The 18,765-nt window shown below is 46.3% G+C and overlaps 1 protein-coding gene across 8 annotated transcripts in view; it reads right to left on the bottom strand.

The window, feature by feature from the left end:
- Nucleotides 1-10,427: 10,427 nt before the first annotated feature.
- Nucleotides 10,428-18,765, bottom strand: part of ARHGEF6 (Rac/Cdc42 guanine nucleotide exchange factor 6) — a 98,645-nt gene continuing 90,307 nt past the window's right edge. For 7 of the 8 annotated variants that reach the window (XM_047715549.1, XM_047715548.1, XM_047715547.1 and 4 more), the window contains 5 exons: nt 18,431-18,524; nt 17,282-17,371; nt 15,374-15,473; nt 13,672-13,726; nt 10,428-12,871 (listed from right to left, as the gene is read on the bottom strand). In XM_047715549.1, the coding sequence (XP_047571505.1) occupies nt 12,731-12,871; nt 13,672-13,726; nt 15,374-15,473; nt 17,282-17,371; nt 18,431-18,524 (480 nt within the window). In that variant the 3' untranslated portion in view covers nt 10,428-12,730. The other variant, XM_047715553.1, reaches the window with a different exon arrangement.

The following is an 18,765-nucleotide window of genomic DNA, read 5'->3' as shown; positions in this document are numbered from 1 at the left end:
AACTTGGCGACAGTCCCCTCCCTGGCAGTTTGCCATAGGCTTTGGTGGATGATGTGAAGTTTGTTCGGTGAAAATCAACGTGGGTCTTTCTTTCCAGCCTGTTCTGGAAAGGCTGCAGGGGAGCAAAAGAGACTTTTTGTTCTTGATTCATTGCTGCTGAGCCAGGCAGGAGGGAGGGCTTCAGTGAGAAGCAGTTGCTTATCTTTTTCAGAGCTGTCTAGGTGGTTCTACCTCGGGCAAGAGGAAGTGGAGCGGGGACAAACTGGTTCCCCTGTTCTTCCACGGAAGCCAACAGAGCTATTCTTGGTCACCTCCAAGAAACCCAGAGTAATTTGTTCATCCTATCAGTAGAGTGTGTTGCTTAAAGCAAACCCCACAGGTTCAAGCAGAAAAATACCACTGTAGAAATAAGAAAGGGGAATGGGGGAGTCCGCTGTGGGAGGACCACACAACCCCTTCTGGGCTGAGTGACTTTGAACACGTTCTAGCATGAATTTCTAACACAAGGCTGAAATAATGCTAGTTGAACTCACTTGGCTGCATACCATCTTCAGTGAGAGGATTTTGGTAAGAGCAGAGCTGACACTGGGTGATTCAGGGACCCATGGATAGTTTGTCCTCAGTGCTGTCTTGTCCTCCGGAGCGAAGATTCTTCTACAGCTTTGTCCTCTGCACGGGATGCTTGAAGGAGGTGGGACAGCGGCCATGGCAGCCAGGAGACATGGGTCATGAGATTCCCATAGGTATTGGGGCTCCCTTAGGAAAGTCAGGACCCCAGGTCAGGCTGAGAAGAGGGTGTGGCCCCGCCCAGAGAGAAGGGACAATCCATGGGCTGTGACTTTCCCTCCCTCACGGTAGATGAGGGCCCACTTTGGGAGTACAGTTGGACTTGCCCAGCTCACCCTGTTGAGACACGGGGGTGGGGGTGGGCAAGAGGCATTACCCCTTTTAGGGTTCCTGCGAAGGGAATCCGTGTCGAGCCTGCACAAAACTTGTATAGTCTTCGTATACTTCCACTCTCTGATTTAAACATCGCCCTTGTACTTCGCCTTCCTTCTTCGGACATCGTATCTCCCAATTATCTCTGCCTCTGGCAACCAAGTTGCTAACAATATCTGTTATCAGAATGAATGCTAGAGATACAAAAACTGCATTTTCCAGTCTGTTGCTTCTGCTCTCATGCTTCCTACTGCTCGCTAAAAGACACCTCCCATATCTCCCACCCAGAACTTTCCCTGCATGTCAGCTTCACCTAGCCAACTGCCTTCAACCTCTCAGATTACTTCCTCATGAGGTCACCTTGCGCTTTCCAAGAACTTCAGTCCCATCCTTCACCCTCTTCTCTTCCTGTTCTACATGCTCACAGCGTGCTGTCTCCCCAACCCTGCCTGCTCATGGGTTCAACGACCACCTTCCTGCCTTTAGTCCTGACCTGCCTCCTGGAGTTTGTCCCCTCAAACCTGAAACATTCAAATGGAACTCCTAATCTTTCCCCCCAACACAATGAGGTCCACTTTCAGTGTTTCCCATTCCAGAGAGTTCTAGCCTCTTCTGCCCTACTTCCCAAAACAGAAATCTGGCCTGACTTCTCACTGTCCTCACTCTTGTGTCCAATCCTACCAGCGTAAATACATCACCCCTATTTCTTAAATAGCCCTTAATCTACTTCTTTCTATCTCTGCTGCCACTCTCCTAGTCCACACTACCATCATCTTTCTCCTGCCAGCCCCCTAGCCCGCCTGCCTCTACTCCTGCTCCCTCTCATTCAACAAAATGAAATCTTAAATAAAAGTCTGATTTGGGGTGCCTGGGTGGCTCAGTTAGTTGGGCATCTGTCTTCGGCTGAGGTCATAATCCCGGGGTCCTAGGATCAAGGCTTGAGTCAGGCTTCTTGCTCAGTGGGGAGCCTGCTCCTCCCCCTCCCTATATCTCTCCCCCCACCCCGCCATACACACACACACACACACACTCTCTCTCTCTCTCTCTCGCTTGTTCTCGCTTTATCTCAAATAAATAAAATCTTTTAAAAAAGTAAATACAAGTCTGATTTTTCCACTGCCCTGCTTCATCATCTCCTGCTAATACCTCTCTCAATGTCTTAAGTTCCAACCCTCAGTTCCGCTGAGCAAGGCTACACATGCTCTCCCCCCTTGGGCCCCAGGCGTGCTGTTTGCTTGGAACCCCCGTCCCCTGCCCCCACTGCACCCTGCACTGAGCGTCACAGCACTCGCCAAAGTTGAGGTTTTTCCTACTATGCTGTGAGCTTTTAGAGCAAGAAGACCTTGTCCTGTTCACTTGTTTGTGGTGACTCCAGTGCCTGCCACAGAGCCTGGCGTAGAATTGGTCCTTGATTCATTGTATGAAGAAAAAAATGAATGAATAAATGCCTCTGCTTGCAACTCGTTTAAGTAGTTCATGAAATAACTCCGTGCGTTGGTTAAAGCACAAGTTTGCAATACTGGAAAAATATTTTATGTCAACAACGCGTATATGATAAAACTGTACTCAAGGAATAGAGAATGACTACAAATTATACTGTAGATAAGAATACATGAGTTCTTTTCCTGGGGCACCTGGCCGGCTTGGTCAGTGGAGCATGTGACGCTTGAGCTCGGGGTCATGAGTTCGAGTCCTATGATGGGTGTGGAAGTAACTTAAAAATAAAATCTTTTAAAAAATAATCTATTTTCATTATATGGTTCATGATAGTTTGTAAAACAGTACATGAAGTTGGTCCAAACTTCACTTGAACTTAAAGTTGTTCTAGTAAGTAATGGGGACTTGAGTACTTATAATATTTTGATCGTAAGTTATCTAATTTCATCCCATTTTTATAGACATATTACTTTTACCTTCCATCTAAGGGTTTCAGGGAGGGGATGCTTGAAATGACCAATGATTTTTATTTCCAGACAGAGAAAATGAATGAAGTATGAAATATTACCGTCACTGTTACTTGGTAGGAAGCAAATGTCTAAAAAAGGCAAAGTTGTCAGTATGGGGCACCCCAGTTAAAGGAAAACAGCATATAGACACCCCCACCCAGGCTCCAGGAGGGAACCTATCTGGCACTGAATTTGACTATTTCCACCCGCCTGATACCACCGTGTTGCAGGCTACACTGTTGTCTGAAGTAACAGACGCAGAAACCCGGGACTTGAAGCTAAGTAGAATTTATTTTTCTCTGTGAAACACATCTCCAGTTAAAAAAACAAAACCAGGGGCACCTGGGTGGCTCAGTCAATTAAGCATCTGACTCTTGATCTCAGCTCGGGTCTTAATCTCAGGGTCATGAGTTCAGGTCCCATACTGGGCTCCATGCCAGACACAGAGCTGACTTTTTAGATAGATAAATAGACAGACAGACAGATAAAATGTTTTTTAAAAAAATCCCCAGAAAAGGGAGCCTGGGTGGCTCAGGTCATGATCCCAGGGTCCTCCGATAGAGCCCCACATGGGGCTCCCTGCCCTGGGGGAAGCCTGCTTCTCCCTCTCCTTCTGCCTGTCTCTCTGTCAAATAAATACATAAAATCTTTAAAAATAAATAAAACCCCCAGAAGTAGTCATTGTAGTGTAGTGGTCGCATCTGGAGTCAGACAGACACCTTCCTGACCTAGGCTCAGCCATTTTACCAACTTTAAAACCATGGCAAATCATTTCTCCTCCTCTGAGCCTCAGTGTCCTCGTCTGGAAAGCAGGGATGATAAGAATGCCTGTTTGGCAAGGTTTGTGAGGGTTTAACGAGATCGTTCACAGGAAGTCCGCAGCAGCGCCTGCTCTCTGGAACAGGAAGCCATCTTAAAATGGTTGGGACACCTGAGACCCAGGAAAACAGGACTTGCCCATTGTAGTAGACCAAAGACCACATCCAATTTGAAGAAAAGTAAAAGAAAAAAAAAGCCAGGGTAAGATCACATACCTAACATTACAGTAGATTTGTGTGGAGCAAAGACTCTTTCTTACAGTTTCATTGTCAAAAACATTGAACCATTGAAGGCTTGGGGTTGCCCGGTATTTTGGTTGTCTTGAGCAGTTCCACATTTAGCATATTTAGGAAGGTTTCTTTCTTCTTCTTATTCTCCTTTTTTTTTTTTTTTTCCATTTCAGGGGTAGAGTTCAGTGATTCATCAGCTACCTATAACCCCCAGTGCTCATTCCATCACGTGCCCTCCTTAATGCCGATCCCCCAGTGACTCCTCCCCCCTACCCACTCCCCTGCAGCAACCCTCAGTTTCCTGGAGTTCAGCATCTCTTATGGTTTGCTTCCCTCTCAGTTTTCATCTTATTTCATTTTTCCTTCCCTTTCCCTGTTGTTTTGTTTCTTAAATTCCTCATTGTTGGTGGGAATGCAAACTGGTGCAGCCACTCTGGAAAACAGCATGGAGTTTCCTCAAAAAGTTAAAAACAGATCTACCCTATGCTCCAGCAATTCCCCTACTAGGAATTTATTCAAAGGATACAAACATGGTGATCGGAAGGGGCACATGCACCCGAATGTTTATAGCAGCAATGTCCACAATAGCCAAACTATGGAATGAGCCCAGATGTCCATCAACAGATGAATGGATAAAGAAGATGTGAGATATATATATATATATATATATATATATATATATATATATATATGGTTTCTTTTAAAAAAGACTGTGATCATTGCTTCCCGATCTGAAGGACATCCGCACACAAATGTACCCCTTCCATGCTACACTCCTCTGAGTAACCCCACAGGCGACTCGGCAACTCTCACGAACACCAGTGAAACATACAGTGGGTGCCCCACTCCTGGAGTTACATTGAATTATCCTTCCCACTTTTCTGCTAATGTAACCCCACTTAAAGTCCAGTAATTTTTCTGTCACAAACTCTATTCCTAAGTTTAAAGAGGTTATAAACCTCTTTGAAGGCCAATGTGCAACCTTTAACTCAGATTTTTTCCCCTGATTTTATTTTTATTTATTTGTGAGAGAGAGAGACAGAGATAGTGGCAGAGAGAGAGCACAAGCTGGGAGGAGAGGGAGAAGCAGGCTCCTGGCTGAGCAGGCAGCCCAACTCAGGTCTCGATCCCAGGACCCTGCGATTGTGACCTGGACTGAAGGCAGATGCTTCCACAACTGAGCCACCCAAGTGCCCCTTTAACTCAGATTTTATACACATTTCTCGTTACTAGGTGTTTGTTTGTTTGTTTGTTTTTTAAATCCATCCACACACCCATCCAACACTGATGGACGTTATGCGCTCTGTGCTAAACAGGAGACAAATGCGATCCAGTCCCTCCCCTCAAGGAGCTTACAGTCTTCTGTATAACAGGGCTGCAAATGTTTGAAGCCTGGGGTCCACGCTGCAGCGGGGGTTAGGGACCCGTGTTGCACGTGTTACATGCCAAGGACACAAACTCAGACGAGCAGGGGAAGGCAGGGGTCAGGAAAGGCTTTCTGGGAGTGGTGGCACAGACTGAGGATGCTGCGGGGAGGAAAGGAGCCCCCGAGGGCGAGCACAGAACACACAAAAGCATAGGGTTCTGGGAGGGCCCCCCGGAGGGCCTTGTGTGGGAACTGGTCTTGGTGTATGGCCGGCCACACAGCTCCTGAGGAAGCCCAGTCTAGGAAGAGGCCCAGAGCTCATTTGGCAGCAAGAAACTACCCTCGGGCCTGCTTTCCCAGAGGGGCTGGCTCCACATGGCCCCTCGGGGCAAGTTGTGAGAAGGTGGCCAGGAGGCTGGGCCACAGGCCAGACCCTGCAGGCTTGGAGGCTGCAGACAGCGTGGGCCTCCAGTTGGCTTCTGCTGTAGACACTGAGGCAAGTTTTCACAGGTTTCCCATTCAAATTATTTGGAACATTTGCTCGTTCAACAAATATTCATTGAGTAGGTACGATGGGCTTGACCCTGTACTAGGCCTTGAAGTGACACAGATGACAGGAGTCAGTCCCTTAACATTTCGTGTGGGAGATGACCCAGGCAGGGTAAGCACAGTGCGATGACAGGAAAAGGGCTGTTGGAGTCTGGACTCCCTGAGGAGGCAAGACTAGAGCTCACTTTTTTTTTTTTTTTTTTTTTTAGAAATTATTTCAAAGTTAGAGAAGTTCCCAAAAAAATCATAAAAATAACAGTGTACCTTTTTTTTCCTGAACCATTTAAGGTCGTGGACTTCATGACCTCAGGGAGCATTTCCTAAGAATAAAGATATTCTTCTTTATAACCATAGCACAGATGATTCCCCAGGAACACAGGGTTTGGATTTTTTCCAATAAATAGAATAAAGTACTATAAATGTATTTGCTCTTCCTTGAGATTTTCTTAATAACATTTTCTTTCCTTTGGCTTACTTTATTGTAAGAATGCAGCATAGGACACAGAGAATGTACAAACTATATGTTGACTGTTATCAGCAAGGCTTTCAGTCAACAACAGGCCATTAATTTAGTTTGGGGGCGGGGAGGGAGTCAAAATTATAGCTGGATTTTTGACTGTTGGGGGGTCGGTGCTCTTACCCTCAGATCATTCAAAGAACAACCATACACTTATCAGCTTCCATTAATTGGACATTGATACTGAGCTACCATTTGTATCCCAATTCCATTAAGTGCTATAGTAGTATCTTTTTGATCACTTTGCCCTTCCATTATAGGATCCAGTCTGGGGAGCAGGTACCAAATCTAATTGTTAGATCTCTTTAGTTCCTTTTCATCTGGAACATTTCTACAGCCTTTCTTTGTATTTAACGACATGGACATTTTTGCCTCAAAGAATAATCTCTCCTCCTTAAAAAAAAAAAAAAGAATGTTCCTTATTTTGGGTTTGTCTGATGCTTCCTCATGGTCAAGTCCCAGTGATGCTTTCCTGGATGGCAAACCACATACATGATGTTGTGTTCTTTTCAGCGTATTGTATCTGGAGGCGTATGATGGCCATTTGCCTTTCCTCACTGATGTGGATTCCGATCACCTGGTGAAGGAAGGTGTTGTCTAGTTTTTGCACTCTATAATTACCATTCTCCCTTTTGTAACAAGTAAGCAATCTTAGGGGAAACACTTCGAGACCATGCAAATATCTTTCTCATCATCAACATTTTCCCCTTTATTTAGCATCTGAGAGTCATTTTTGCCTGCATCAGTCTTTAGTATGGCGGCTGCAAAACGAGGATTTTCCAACTCTGGGGTTCCTTCCACATTTACCACTCAACACTCAGCACAGTCATGCAAACACAAACTTACCCTTTCTCCCCTCTTATTTATTTATCAGCATGGACTCATAGATGTCTACTTTTTTCAATGTTTTCTAAATCATTACTATCCTTATTTTGGTGCTCAAATTTACCTTTATTTGGCAGGTGGAACCTCTTCAAGTTGGCCCGTGTCCTTGAGATGTGGGCCTGTCAGCTTCTTTTCTTAGCATTCTATTACTTTCTGGCACAACAAGATGTTCTAGGCTCATCTTATACCTTCCCTGCTTTAGCCATAGGATCAGCCTTTCAGTACAGAGTGTGTTTAGAAACCAAGTTCTGGGTTCTAACTGTGTTCCTGAGAACACAGTTCCTGCTCCTAGGAAATATGTATGAGAGTGTGTGTTTGTGTGTGTGTGAGAGAGAGAGAGAGAGATGTATGTATATGTATATATGTATATATATATATATGGAATATAACATATAAACATATACTAATAACTATAAATATATATATTTATACACAGACACACAAAAGCTGTCAGAGTTAGCAAATAAAAATTCTGGATACCCATTTATATTTGAATTTCAGGTAAACAGTGAAAAACTTAGTATAAATATATCCCATGCAGTATTTGGGACATGATCTGTATCAAAACAGTATTTGTTGCATTGCTAAAATTCAGCTGTTTTAGGTAAGCTCTACACCCAACATAGGATTTGAACTGGAGACCCCAAGAGCAAGAGTTGCATGTTCTACCAATAGAGCCATTCAGGCACCCCAGCTGAAATTCAAATTTAACTAAGCATCATGTATTTTATCTGGCAATCCTAACATAGAGAAACATACATAGTACATACATATAAATGTACACATAAACATGCAGAGACACACATATATACATGCATTTTAGAAATCATGAGTTCACATTGATACTTGAGCTGACTCTAAATGGAAAGGAAAGAATTTGCTCAATGGACAGGGATGGGAAAGGGATTTTAGGCAGGGCAAAAGGCATATTACAAGACTTCAGAGAAATTCATGGAGATTATATTTTACCATGTGGTGGGGAGTAGCAAGAGATTATACTTTTAAACAGATGAATGACATTGACTTCTTAGGTAAGCATGTTACTGGCACCAAAGAGGACAGACTAGAGAAGGCGACAAGAGGCAAGGAGACGCATCAGTCTGAGGGAGAGATGATAAGTGCCAAAAACAGGTGATGGTCAGGAGGATGGAGATGAATTCAGGAGATACAACAGAGTTAAAAATGGTAAGATTGGATGACCAGCCTTATAAAGCGTTAATGTATAAATTGATACAGGGTTGAGCGAGAGGATGGAGCAGAGGATAATGTCCATTTTCCTGACTGGGGCAACTAAGTGGCCAGGAGTGGAATGGGAAACACTGGAGGAGCAGATCTGGGAATGGAAAGGAGTCGTCCAGCTTTGGACATGTTGAATTTGAGCTGTGTAGGACATCTAAGCTGGACTGTCCAGGAAGTAGCCGCAACCATTGGCCTGGAGCTCAGGAGAAACATTGGGATGGAAAAATATGGATATGGGAGTCACCTTCATTTTGATCAATGAAGTTATTGGAGTAGACGAGGTTGTCCAGGAAGAGGCCATAGAAAGGAAGGGAAGAAGAAAAGTGACAGCAAATGTTCAAGGGACAGGCAAAGGAGACAGAGCCAGCAAAGAAGACAGGGGTGGTCAGAAAGGCTGAATGAATGCCAGAAACGTTGGGATCAGGAAAGCCAAGGAAGGAGAGTCTTATCAAGGAGGCGAGGGTCAAATAACAAGATAGGAACTGAAAAGTGTTCCCTGGATTTTTTCAATTGAGAGCTCATTAGTGACTTCCCAAGAGTAGGTGGCTGAGGTAGTAGCCTACTTAGCAGGTGCCAAGCACAAAGGAGAAAGCCTGGTGGAGAGTATGGATCCCGGAAGTGGACAGACAAGGGTTTCGAATCCCAGCTCCACACCTACTAGCATCTTGTTCAACATCTGTGCCTCTGTTCCTTTGTCAGATGGGGATGACCAATAGCTCACAGGGTGGTTGCAAGGGTTTCCTAAGCTCAACTATACAAACACTTGGGAGGGCCCAGCCCACAGAGGTGTGATATTACATCGACTGCTTCAGAGTAAGAAACATCAACCACGAAAGGCATCCCAAGCAGAGAGGTAATATTTGGTGTCTACAAAATCATTGGTGACAGAAGCTGAAGTCAGGGGACTAACATTGGACTCATGGCTTCAAGGCCATTGTACTGTAATTATGACCCAAATCTAGTTCAGGAAGCTTCTGCTCTCGCTCCGTCATGATCACTGCCATGACCATCTCCCACGCACAAGCTGTGAGTGGACACACTGGAAGCTAGCGTACAGAAGCCACAAACACGTCTCTGGGACGGCCCTCCAGCCGCCAAGCCCCAGGACAATGGCCTCTAGCTAATGTAAGCCTTCCAAACATCGTGCAAAGGTGTTTCATTGACAGAACTGAAAATGTATCAGAACGCACACTATATCTCCACACCCTAGCTGCAAGGGAGTCTGAGGGTTTTTTTTTTTGTTTGTTTAAAGTCTTCCAGGGAGAGACACAAAAGGGGTGGGAAGGGTGCTGAGCAGCAACAGATAATATCCAGCACATCTGTCTCAAGGTGGAGCAAATATTTTAATCTTGACGGCTGACACCAGCATTCCAACTGTGGTCAAATGTAGGCTATCGCTGGCTGACAAAATCCTGATAGTGGACGGAAAATGGTGTGCGAACAGTTCATAGGTTGGGACCAGAAGGAGAGGGGTGGAGAAGTTAAGGAAGGTTCTGTCTCATGACATGAGTTATCTCTGTGAAGTGGGGAGCAAGTGCACCTGCCAGGGGACCCGATGACAGTGGACAGCTCATGAGTACATGGGGGAGGAAGCTGCCACCCTGTGAGAAATCTTTCTGCACACCGGCTAGCAAAGAAGGAAAAGGAAAGAGAAGGGGAAGGAAAGGGAAAAGAAAGGGAAGGAAAAGGGAAGGGAAAAGGAAAGGGAAGGGAAGGGAAAGAAAAGGAAAGGGCAAGGAAAGGAAAGGGAAAGGGAAGGGGAGGGGAAAGGGAAAGGGAAGGGGAGGGGAAAGGAAAAGGGAAAAGGAAAGGAAAAGAAAAGGGAAGGGAAAGGAAAGAAAAGGGAAGGGAAAGGAAAGGGAAAGGGAAGGGAAAGGAAGGGGAAAGGGAAAGGAAAGAAGAGAAGAGAAAAAGAGAAGAGAAGAAAAACACAGGACTTGGTTTATAAAGCACTGTTATTCTTATTTATTGAAAATGTCCATTTTAAAAGTCTTCAAAATAAAAACAAGTTAGAAAATCTGAGCTTGTTTAAGAAGGGACATGACGGAAGAGGAACTAAAAAGCCTCTAAGGGCAGCGGTTTAATTACAGGGTGACAGGAACCCACTTACAGAGTATTGTAAACAACACACCTATGGAGACACTGGTCTCGGGTGAACATGGCTTCATTTCCTGTGTAGGACTGCTTAATGTGTGAGCACGGAGCTTCACTACCCACAGTACCGAGGGCCTCTCTTCCGAAGGGCCCAGTTTCAGAAACATGCATATGTACACGTCACTTTAAAATAAAGACCTTTCAATATTGTAAGCAATCCTATACCTTATCAGCTAAAGTATTTTGTAATCACGAAAATGTTCCCTATGGATATAGCTGGTGCATTTACTGCAAGCCATTCATTAACCACAGGTGGGGCAGATGCTCAGGTCTGCGTTGGTTGTTCATTTTTAGGTGGAGGACGGTGTATCTAAGCTGCTGGGCATAAAAACAGAACACCGGCCATTTCTAGAAATCTTCACTCCTCATTCTGAAGATGGCTGCGTGCGGTTGGCTGATGGCGGTCTGCCGGAACCGTCCCCTTTCTGCGGACAGTGTCATTTCTGCCGTGTGGCAAGCAGTCAATAGCCCTGTACCGTGGAGCTATGGGAACTTGAGGCCCCCCCCAGTACTAGAAAGAAAAAGAGCTTAGCGAGCTGGGGGATTCAAGCTTCAAGTCTGATTTCTAAACGCCATTGGCAAAACCCACATTTAGAGGGACCCACCAAATATATCTGGAAGGCGACCTTGACCAGTCCATTGGCCCTTTGCCTCTCTTTCCAGTGATCTGCCCCACCTGCCCGACTGCACCTGTCTTGGGGAGAGGGGGCAGTGGGTTGCACTGCTCTGTCCTGGAGCCTCGTGCCGACTTCCGTTTGTGCCAATTTGGATGTGTTCTGTTCTTCTGGGACCCTCTTCTAAACCTGGTTTACCACTGTTCTAAATTTGGAGACACTCACAAAGGGGACTGTTGGAGTCATCGAGCAATGTTAGTAGACCAGCTCCAAACACCGAGCTTCACCAGCAACCAGCACACAACCACTGCCAGGGGTAGGGGGATGGACGGGGGGGGGTCCTTTCTTTCTGGATATACAAACTCGACCAACAGCACATTTCTGCAAATAATGCTTCAAGTCCTACTCAAAGAGGTTGATGAATATTACAGCTTCGCACTGCATACCTGGCAGAGCGATAAAGTGATAAAGCAGTCTACCAGGGCACGCTATCTCCTCAATGCGTATTGTTTTGAAGGATGAGAGGTTCACAAGTTGAAATATGTCATGTAGATGAAGTGACTGCTCACGGTCTATATTTTCAAAAAGTAGGCAAAGTGCACACGTACAAGTTTACACACCGCTTTACACGGTTGGCTAAAAAGCACTGGGGAAGTAGAAAACTTACACACGAGGCAGACAGTGAGGGGCAAAAACTATCATGCACTGGGCAGGGATGGTCAACTCTGCGGCAGATGGGCAAGATTGTCTACTACAATTTGCTAATGGGTCTGGTGTTGGCAAGGGTGACCGGGGCTTCTGCCCCATAGAGTTAAAAATGTAAACCCACACAAAAGGAATAAGGATGCTGCTGTTTTCTTGGCCTTATAGACAACACAGGGCAGTAATAAAAAAAAAAAAAGTGTGCATTGAGGGTGGCACATGATAGTCGGGGCAGGATGGCTGGGTCACTGGGCAAATGACCCTACCCTTGTCATAGCTCAAGGAGCTTTGCCCTCCTTAAATTGGGTACTGAGGGGCTTCCAGATACAAGAAAGCATGAGAGAAAAAGTCAAGTTCACATTTACTAAGCCATGACCGGCCACTTTGATATGGCAGCCAGCCCCAAAAGAGTGACGAAGCGGGGTGTGGGGGCGAGTAATGGCTGGTGAAGAGGCACTATAAATTGAAGGCCATATGAAGACCACTTAAATCATTTGCCTGTCCTCGTTTTCCTTTTCTTATTGAGTGGAAAAGACTCTGGGGAGATTTCCACCACCACATCTCGCTTTTACCCCGGTCAAAAAGAAAATAACCAACCAATAACCAAATGACAACAAACACTCAAGCAAACAGAGAGAGCAAGAAAGAGAGAGAGAGAGAGAGGACTGACTCAGATACAAAATAAAAACCAAGGAAGTGAGCAAACAAATCATTCAGCTGGACATTTCTAGATGCCCCGGAGGCACGTGTGCCCAGCTGCACAGTGATGGTTACGGAAGAATGGAGGTCTTGCTACTGGACTCGGCCCGAATACACTCATCAGTCTGCTTCAACAGCCTCCGCACCAGCTTTTCTAGGTCCCTTCTTGATTTCAATTCTTCTTCCAGGCACTGCTTCATTCTTTTATTTTCCTATGATGTCAAAAGACTGGTTAATTCCCCAACCAAGGGCGCCCTTTCCAGGGCTCCTCCTGCTCATCTTCTTAGCAGTCTTCACCACTGACTGTACATCCCTTCCTCAGGCTCCTTTCCCTCAGCTTCTAAGACAGGACAGCCCCCTGCTTCTCTGACCCCTCTCAGGCCAAGCCTTCGCATTCTTCTGGCCTGCAGTGTAAGCATCCACGACGGCTCTGACACAGGCCCTCTTCCAGCTCAGCTCTCTTTTCACTTAGTGTCTCTTCTCCTTCAACTCAACTCAGAGGCCTCGCACATCTCTTTGACACTTGACCTCATCTCATCTCACAAGCACTAGGTCCATAGTCCCCCAGTATCAACTTGATATATACAAGCACCTCAAACTCATTATGTCCTAAAGTGAACTCTGTCTCTACCATCACCCTAACCTTCTCTTCCTCCTGTGGCTCCTGATCTCCATGAAGGGCACCACCCTGTCAAATCAGAGACCCATGTAAGAAGCTTCATCTTCAATCCTTATACTCCTTATACTCGATTCTCCTTATACTCACGCACTCACGAATGTCTTATCTTTGTTAACATTCTGCTTACAGATGTCAGAGCACAGGAAAGCCATCACTAAGTATGGGACCCTATTGCAAACCGCTAAATAGGTATATGAGCAATCCTGAGAAATTTGAAGCCAAGACCATGCGGTAAAATCAACAAAACCTACCTTGAAGACATAAGAAAAATCCCCACCTCACCACCTTGTTCCTGTTATATGACCCGAGAAAATGACTATTCTATTTCATTACCTGTTTCAGTTCTTTGACCTCATCCTTCAAGGCATACACAGTGTCAACCAGACTCCTACAACATAAAGTTCAGAGGTTAAGAGCTGACACTGAAATGTTGTTAAGTAAAACTCAACCATAAAAGCAGCTTTCGAGAACTACAGATCCTGAAAAGCAGTGGACTTTCTAGCTGGTCGGGAGAGAGAGAGACTGCTACGAACCCTCCTCGTGATCCCCATTTTTACGGGCAAACAACTGCCAGCACGCATGGTCATTCGAATGCCATTTCTTGGCACCTTTCCTATATTGCCCTCCTCCTTGGCCGCTTGCTTCCCAGCTTGAGGGAGTACAAAGAGAGAGAGACCAGGGCTCGTCATTAGGTTCTGATTCTTTCTTTGGGGCAGGAATGAACATCACCTAACATATTAGGGGTGTTGAGACCCTGCCTATCTTACGATATCTGTGTGATGGCACTGCTGTTCTCACCTCTATGACTCTACACGATCCTACATGACACAAAGTCGGGGGCATTATTTCTGGAAGATCCCACCTGTCTTAAAAGAGGAAGAAGTGCCCCGGCTGAGTCATGGGACATTTACTTCCCAGATGGCTCTCTCCCTGGACAAGAACTCTGGAGATCTGGGTTCCAGTTCTGATCCTACCACTTACCAGTCCTCCAGCCCTCCAACTGGGTAACCAGTTTCTTTCTCTTCCTCTCCTTGTATTACGTTCTTTGCATACAAAATGGGGATAATACCACATTTCCCGCAAGCCACACAAAGTTGCTGTGAGGATTAATATAGCTATCATAACAATGTTATTACAACCATTATCATTTATTGAGTGATGACCATAGGCCAGCCTTTATACTTATTCTTCTATTTAGCCCCACAACAAACCTTAAAGTATTACCATCATACCCATTTATGGATGCAGAAACCGAGGCATGAAGCAGTTAAGGAGGCTGGCCCCAGGTCACACAGCTAACGTGATGCAGAATTTGGACTTGAACCAGGGCTGTTCTCTTGAGCCCAAGTGCTTTACCATTTTGCCACATCACTTCATATACCAGATGGAAAAACACATTGACGATGTCGAGCACTTTGAAATATGCTGTCCTATGCAAATTTAGGCCTGACTTCAGAAATGACTCAAGTTTAAAGAAATGAATTTTTTGGCTACTTTGTGTTTATTTTATGAGCCCAAAGGTACTTAACCTGATTTTCCCCCATTAGGTCACCCTCACTAGTGTGCAAAGGTAGACTGGGAACATCGTTTCCCTGTTCCTCAACCTCAATAGAAGTGGTTAAAGTAATGCTTATCTCACTGGGTTTCTGGAGGATTCTAAATAGGTCAAGTATGTGAACGTCCAGGGTTTGACTCAGTAAATGGGAGAAGCAACGCTCTGGCCAGGAGAAGTAGTGCTGTAGCCTTCCCCAGAGCCATCTGGACCCTGGAGTGCTATTCTTGAATACTCTGAAGCACTTTACTATACAGGGGAGCTGGCCCCAGAAAGTTCCACCCACTCTGCTTCCCGTTCCTCCTTCCCCTTGTTGGGGGGCAGCCCTCCCATAGTTCCCATTGGCGTGAGAGCAAAAAGGGCTATACTCCTGGAGAAGGAGGAACTGACCTTCAGTGCGGGCTTTGCAACAGACGCACTACCCTGCCAGAACCTTCTTTCCAGCCCCCAGACAAATCAGAAAATGTAGCCCACTCTACTCACTTTTCTTCAATGATAGTCTGGCCATTGCTCCTGGTTTCTTCAATGATGAGTTTCTCCTCCTCGGGGAGTAAGACTTGTGGGAGTGAATCTTTTCGAGCACCTACGAAGACAAGGGTTGCGAGAGGGAAAAAGGGGAGAGTTACTCGAGACTACTCTAGGTGTTGGCCCTTTCTGCTATTGTCGCTGAGGGGTCTTTGTTGACGGCACGTTGGTGCCTTGTACCCACAGAGCAGTCATCCAACACTTGCTGACTAAAATCTTCCTGACATGAGAAAACAGACAAATAATTGATTCGATTTTGGCCAGGGTTGGGGGTATTTTGTGAGTGAAGTCCATTTTGGTCAAGGGTGGTGCGGGGGTTGGACGTCACCACATTGCACAAAGATGTGGGCATCTTTGTGGGTCTAGAGATGGAAGAGGTGACAGAACAGACAAGGGACCGGACCAAAAAGCTCTCCTGCACCTCCAAACTCCCCCTCGCTTTTGGAGCCTTCCTTTTGGAGCTCGAGCCCTTAACCTTCAGCCTTCGCGTTGTGTGTGCTCATTGCCTCCCCCTTGCTGAGGTGGTGGTGCCTCTGCTTTCCACAGGGTCCGGCACTCCACAGGTGCTTACCAAGTAGGCCTCAGACTGACTGACTGACTGGTTAAACGTGGCAGGAAATAACAGCAGTGAGTTCCTGGGAAATGGGACTTCCAGCTGGAGAGGGACAGAGGATGGGAGGCTGCCATGATGCTAGACATGGCCAAGTCTCAGGGGAAGGCTGGGCAGGAGGGGCAGAAATGGGACTCTTGAGACCAGAACACCTGCCTGTGCCTCCTACAGATGGGCGGATGCTGTCGACGTGAAGAGTGCGGGTTTGGGGAGCAGACGAGGGATGCTTCTTCTGGTGTCTCCCTGTCACCCTCTCTCTCCTAGTTTTCACGCCCCAAACTGCTCTCACTTTCCCTGCCTCCTCGAAACTTGTTCTCAGAGCTGGGTGTGCCTAAAGCCACAGCCAGGATCTGTCTGTGAAGCGGAACATAGGGCAGTCCTTTCCTCATGGTCAAACGTGTCAAGTATGACATCAAATGTTCTCCTCGCGCCAGCCCTGGGAGACACATTACTTCAAAGGCATCGGTCAAGGCCATCCACCCAAGCCATCCCCATCCCCACTCAAGTGATTGGTCAGTAGCTGTCCAACAGGGAGAGTTATGGAGAACTCACTTCTGCAAATCAAAACACCTCACACCAGGTCTCCTGAATGTCTATAATCACGGAAGACAAGACAGAACCGAAGCGACCTGGTTTTTCGAAAAGCTCAAGGATCAATCAGGAAACCTCATCTCGCTTTCAGCATGTAGCCTGAAAGGTGCTTGGAGGCTGGGGGGCGGTACCCTTGTACCCTTCCCTGACAGCTCCCTGTAAACTGTGGACATTCCCAACAGCCCCCCTGCTCCACACAGCTACATTTCCAGATTTTCAGAGCAAGTCTGAAACCTGAGCTGGGTGAAGCGCTGTTCTGTTCGCTTAAATATGCAACTGATCAAAGATAGTATTGTGACTTCCTTTCCAAATCTGCCTATGAGAAGAGATTAGCATCAGTTCACAGACACAGGAACTCTCTGGGTTCTTTAATTCCTAACTAGTGCTGCTGAAGGTATCTGTGTACTTCAAAGGAGAAGGACTTTTTGAAAAAAAAAAATTTTTTTTTTTTTCATTTCTATCACCTCCAACTTTTTTACTCTTGCATCTGTCTTTCTCTCTGGGTGAAAAGAAGCAGCGGGTAAACAAACCGCCTGACAGCTCAAAGCACCTTATCGGAAAGATGCAATTCTGCACCAGGTCACCTGCTTTTCTCGGTTTTTTTTTTTTTTTTTGCAAAGAGGCTCTGAGCAGTCAGAAGAGAAAGTGGGTCGGGGGGGACCTACTTGAGCCGTGGCCTGGCTGAAAGTTTGCGCTGGCGCAGTAGGCTTCAATCACCCTAAGGATCTGTGCATCTTCTTCCAGAGCGGCGGTACCTGGGGGATTTAAGGGGTAAGGACTTGGCAGAGAGAGATCCGTCTCTAGAACCTCAAAAGGATGCCACGCGCTCGGCTGCTGGGGACCGGCCCCCCCCACCCACCCAGAAAGCCTCCTCTGGTGGCTCTCTTTCCATTTTTCTCTTCCGAGGAGACCTCTTCATCATTTGGGGGCTTTTACTAGACTCCTAGGAGCCATGATGACAGCACTGGGCATGGCCCTAGCCTCCGTTCTCTCCTGACACACACCACAACCTGCCTCTCCTCCACATTGCCAGGCTTCCCTTCTCTAGGAAACTTTCCCGCACAGAAGTCGCCCATTTTTTCCAACCAGCCAGCAGAGTCATTGATTCTCCCTACCCCCCCCCCCAAATCTTCTTGAAGGGACTTGGCGGGGAGGCGTAGAACCCTGCCAGAGGGCTAATGTGCACTCCCCGGGGGCAGGCTGGGCCATGCAGAAGCTGGCGTGTGGCAAAGAGTTCTCCAGAGTGTATTTTTGGCTGAGACACCCTTTGCGATGCATCACTTACTCCTTCACGCGTGTCCCAGAGTACCTCAGTCCCCGCGATTGAGGCAAACACGCACATAGGGACCGGTCGACCGATGGCACAGTCTGCCTCAGAATCAAGCCACTTCCACACAGCAGCAGGCTGATTCCTTGGCGAACTGGGAACGTCACTGAGCATTTAACTTCCAGAAGGGTTTTGGCCTTCAGGTCTATTTAGTGTGTCTCGGCAGGGGAAAACATCTTGGGCATCAGAAAATAAGGCAGGGGGGGGAAATGTATCCATAGTAAATGGGGGCCTTTAGTGGTTCCCAACCAGGTGGGATGAAATCTCCAAGGTGAAGGTCATAGGATGGCTGTCTGGCTCAGATCAATGAAATGCAGCGGGAGGCAGCTCGTTCAGAAAGCTTAGAGGTGACCGAACCTGAGAACACGCACATTTTTCTTTGTGTAACAGGTGATACAGAGGACAAACCACTCTGATCATCTGCCCTCAACAAAATTCTTCTGCTAGCTCATCTGTAACTGACTGTCAAAAGGTATAAAACACGTACTTTTCCGAATCACGTATTCCTCCTCTGACGGCTTTCTTTCGGTCTTTCTTTTGTGAAGAAACTTCTTCATCGTTTTGGGGCTTTTACTAGACTCCTGTAAGGACGGAGGTTTCTTTATGAATTAGAATTCTCCCCCCAAAAACAAATGAAAAAGAGCAAATAAAATTAAACCAAATGGCTCTCTCTTATTTTGACGGTCTCCAGAGTGTATCTAAATTTAATAACGCACATAATAAATGGCTCCAATAAGCTCTAAAAGGTAACAAAACAGAGGCAATGACACTGTCCTCTCAATTGCCAGAGGGACAGGTGCCCATCTGTAGAGAAAGTAGTGG

Source organism: Lutra lutra, chromosome X (assembly GCF_902655055.1).
Source record: "Lutra lutra chromosome X, mLutLut1.2, whole genome shotgun sequence".
In the NCBI taxonomy this organism is placed as follows: Eukaryota; Metazoa; Chordata; class Mammalia; order Carnivora; family Mustelidae; genus Lutra; species Lutra lutra.
This window is presented reverse-complemented; position numbering and strand designations above follow the sequence as displayed.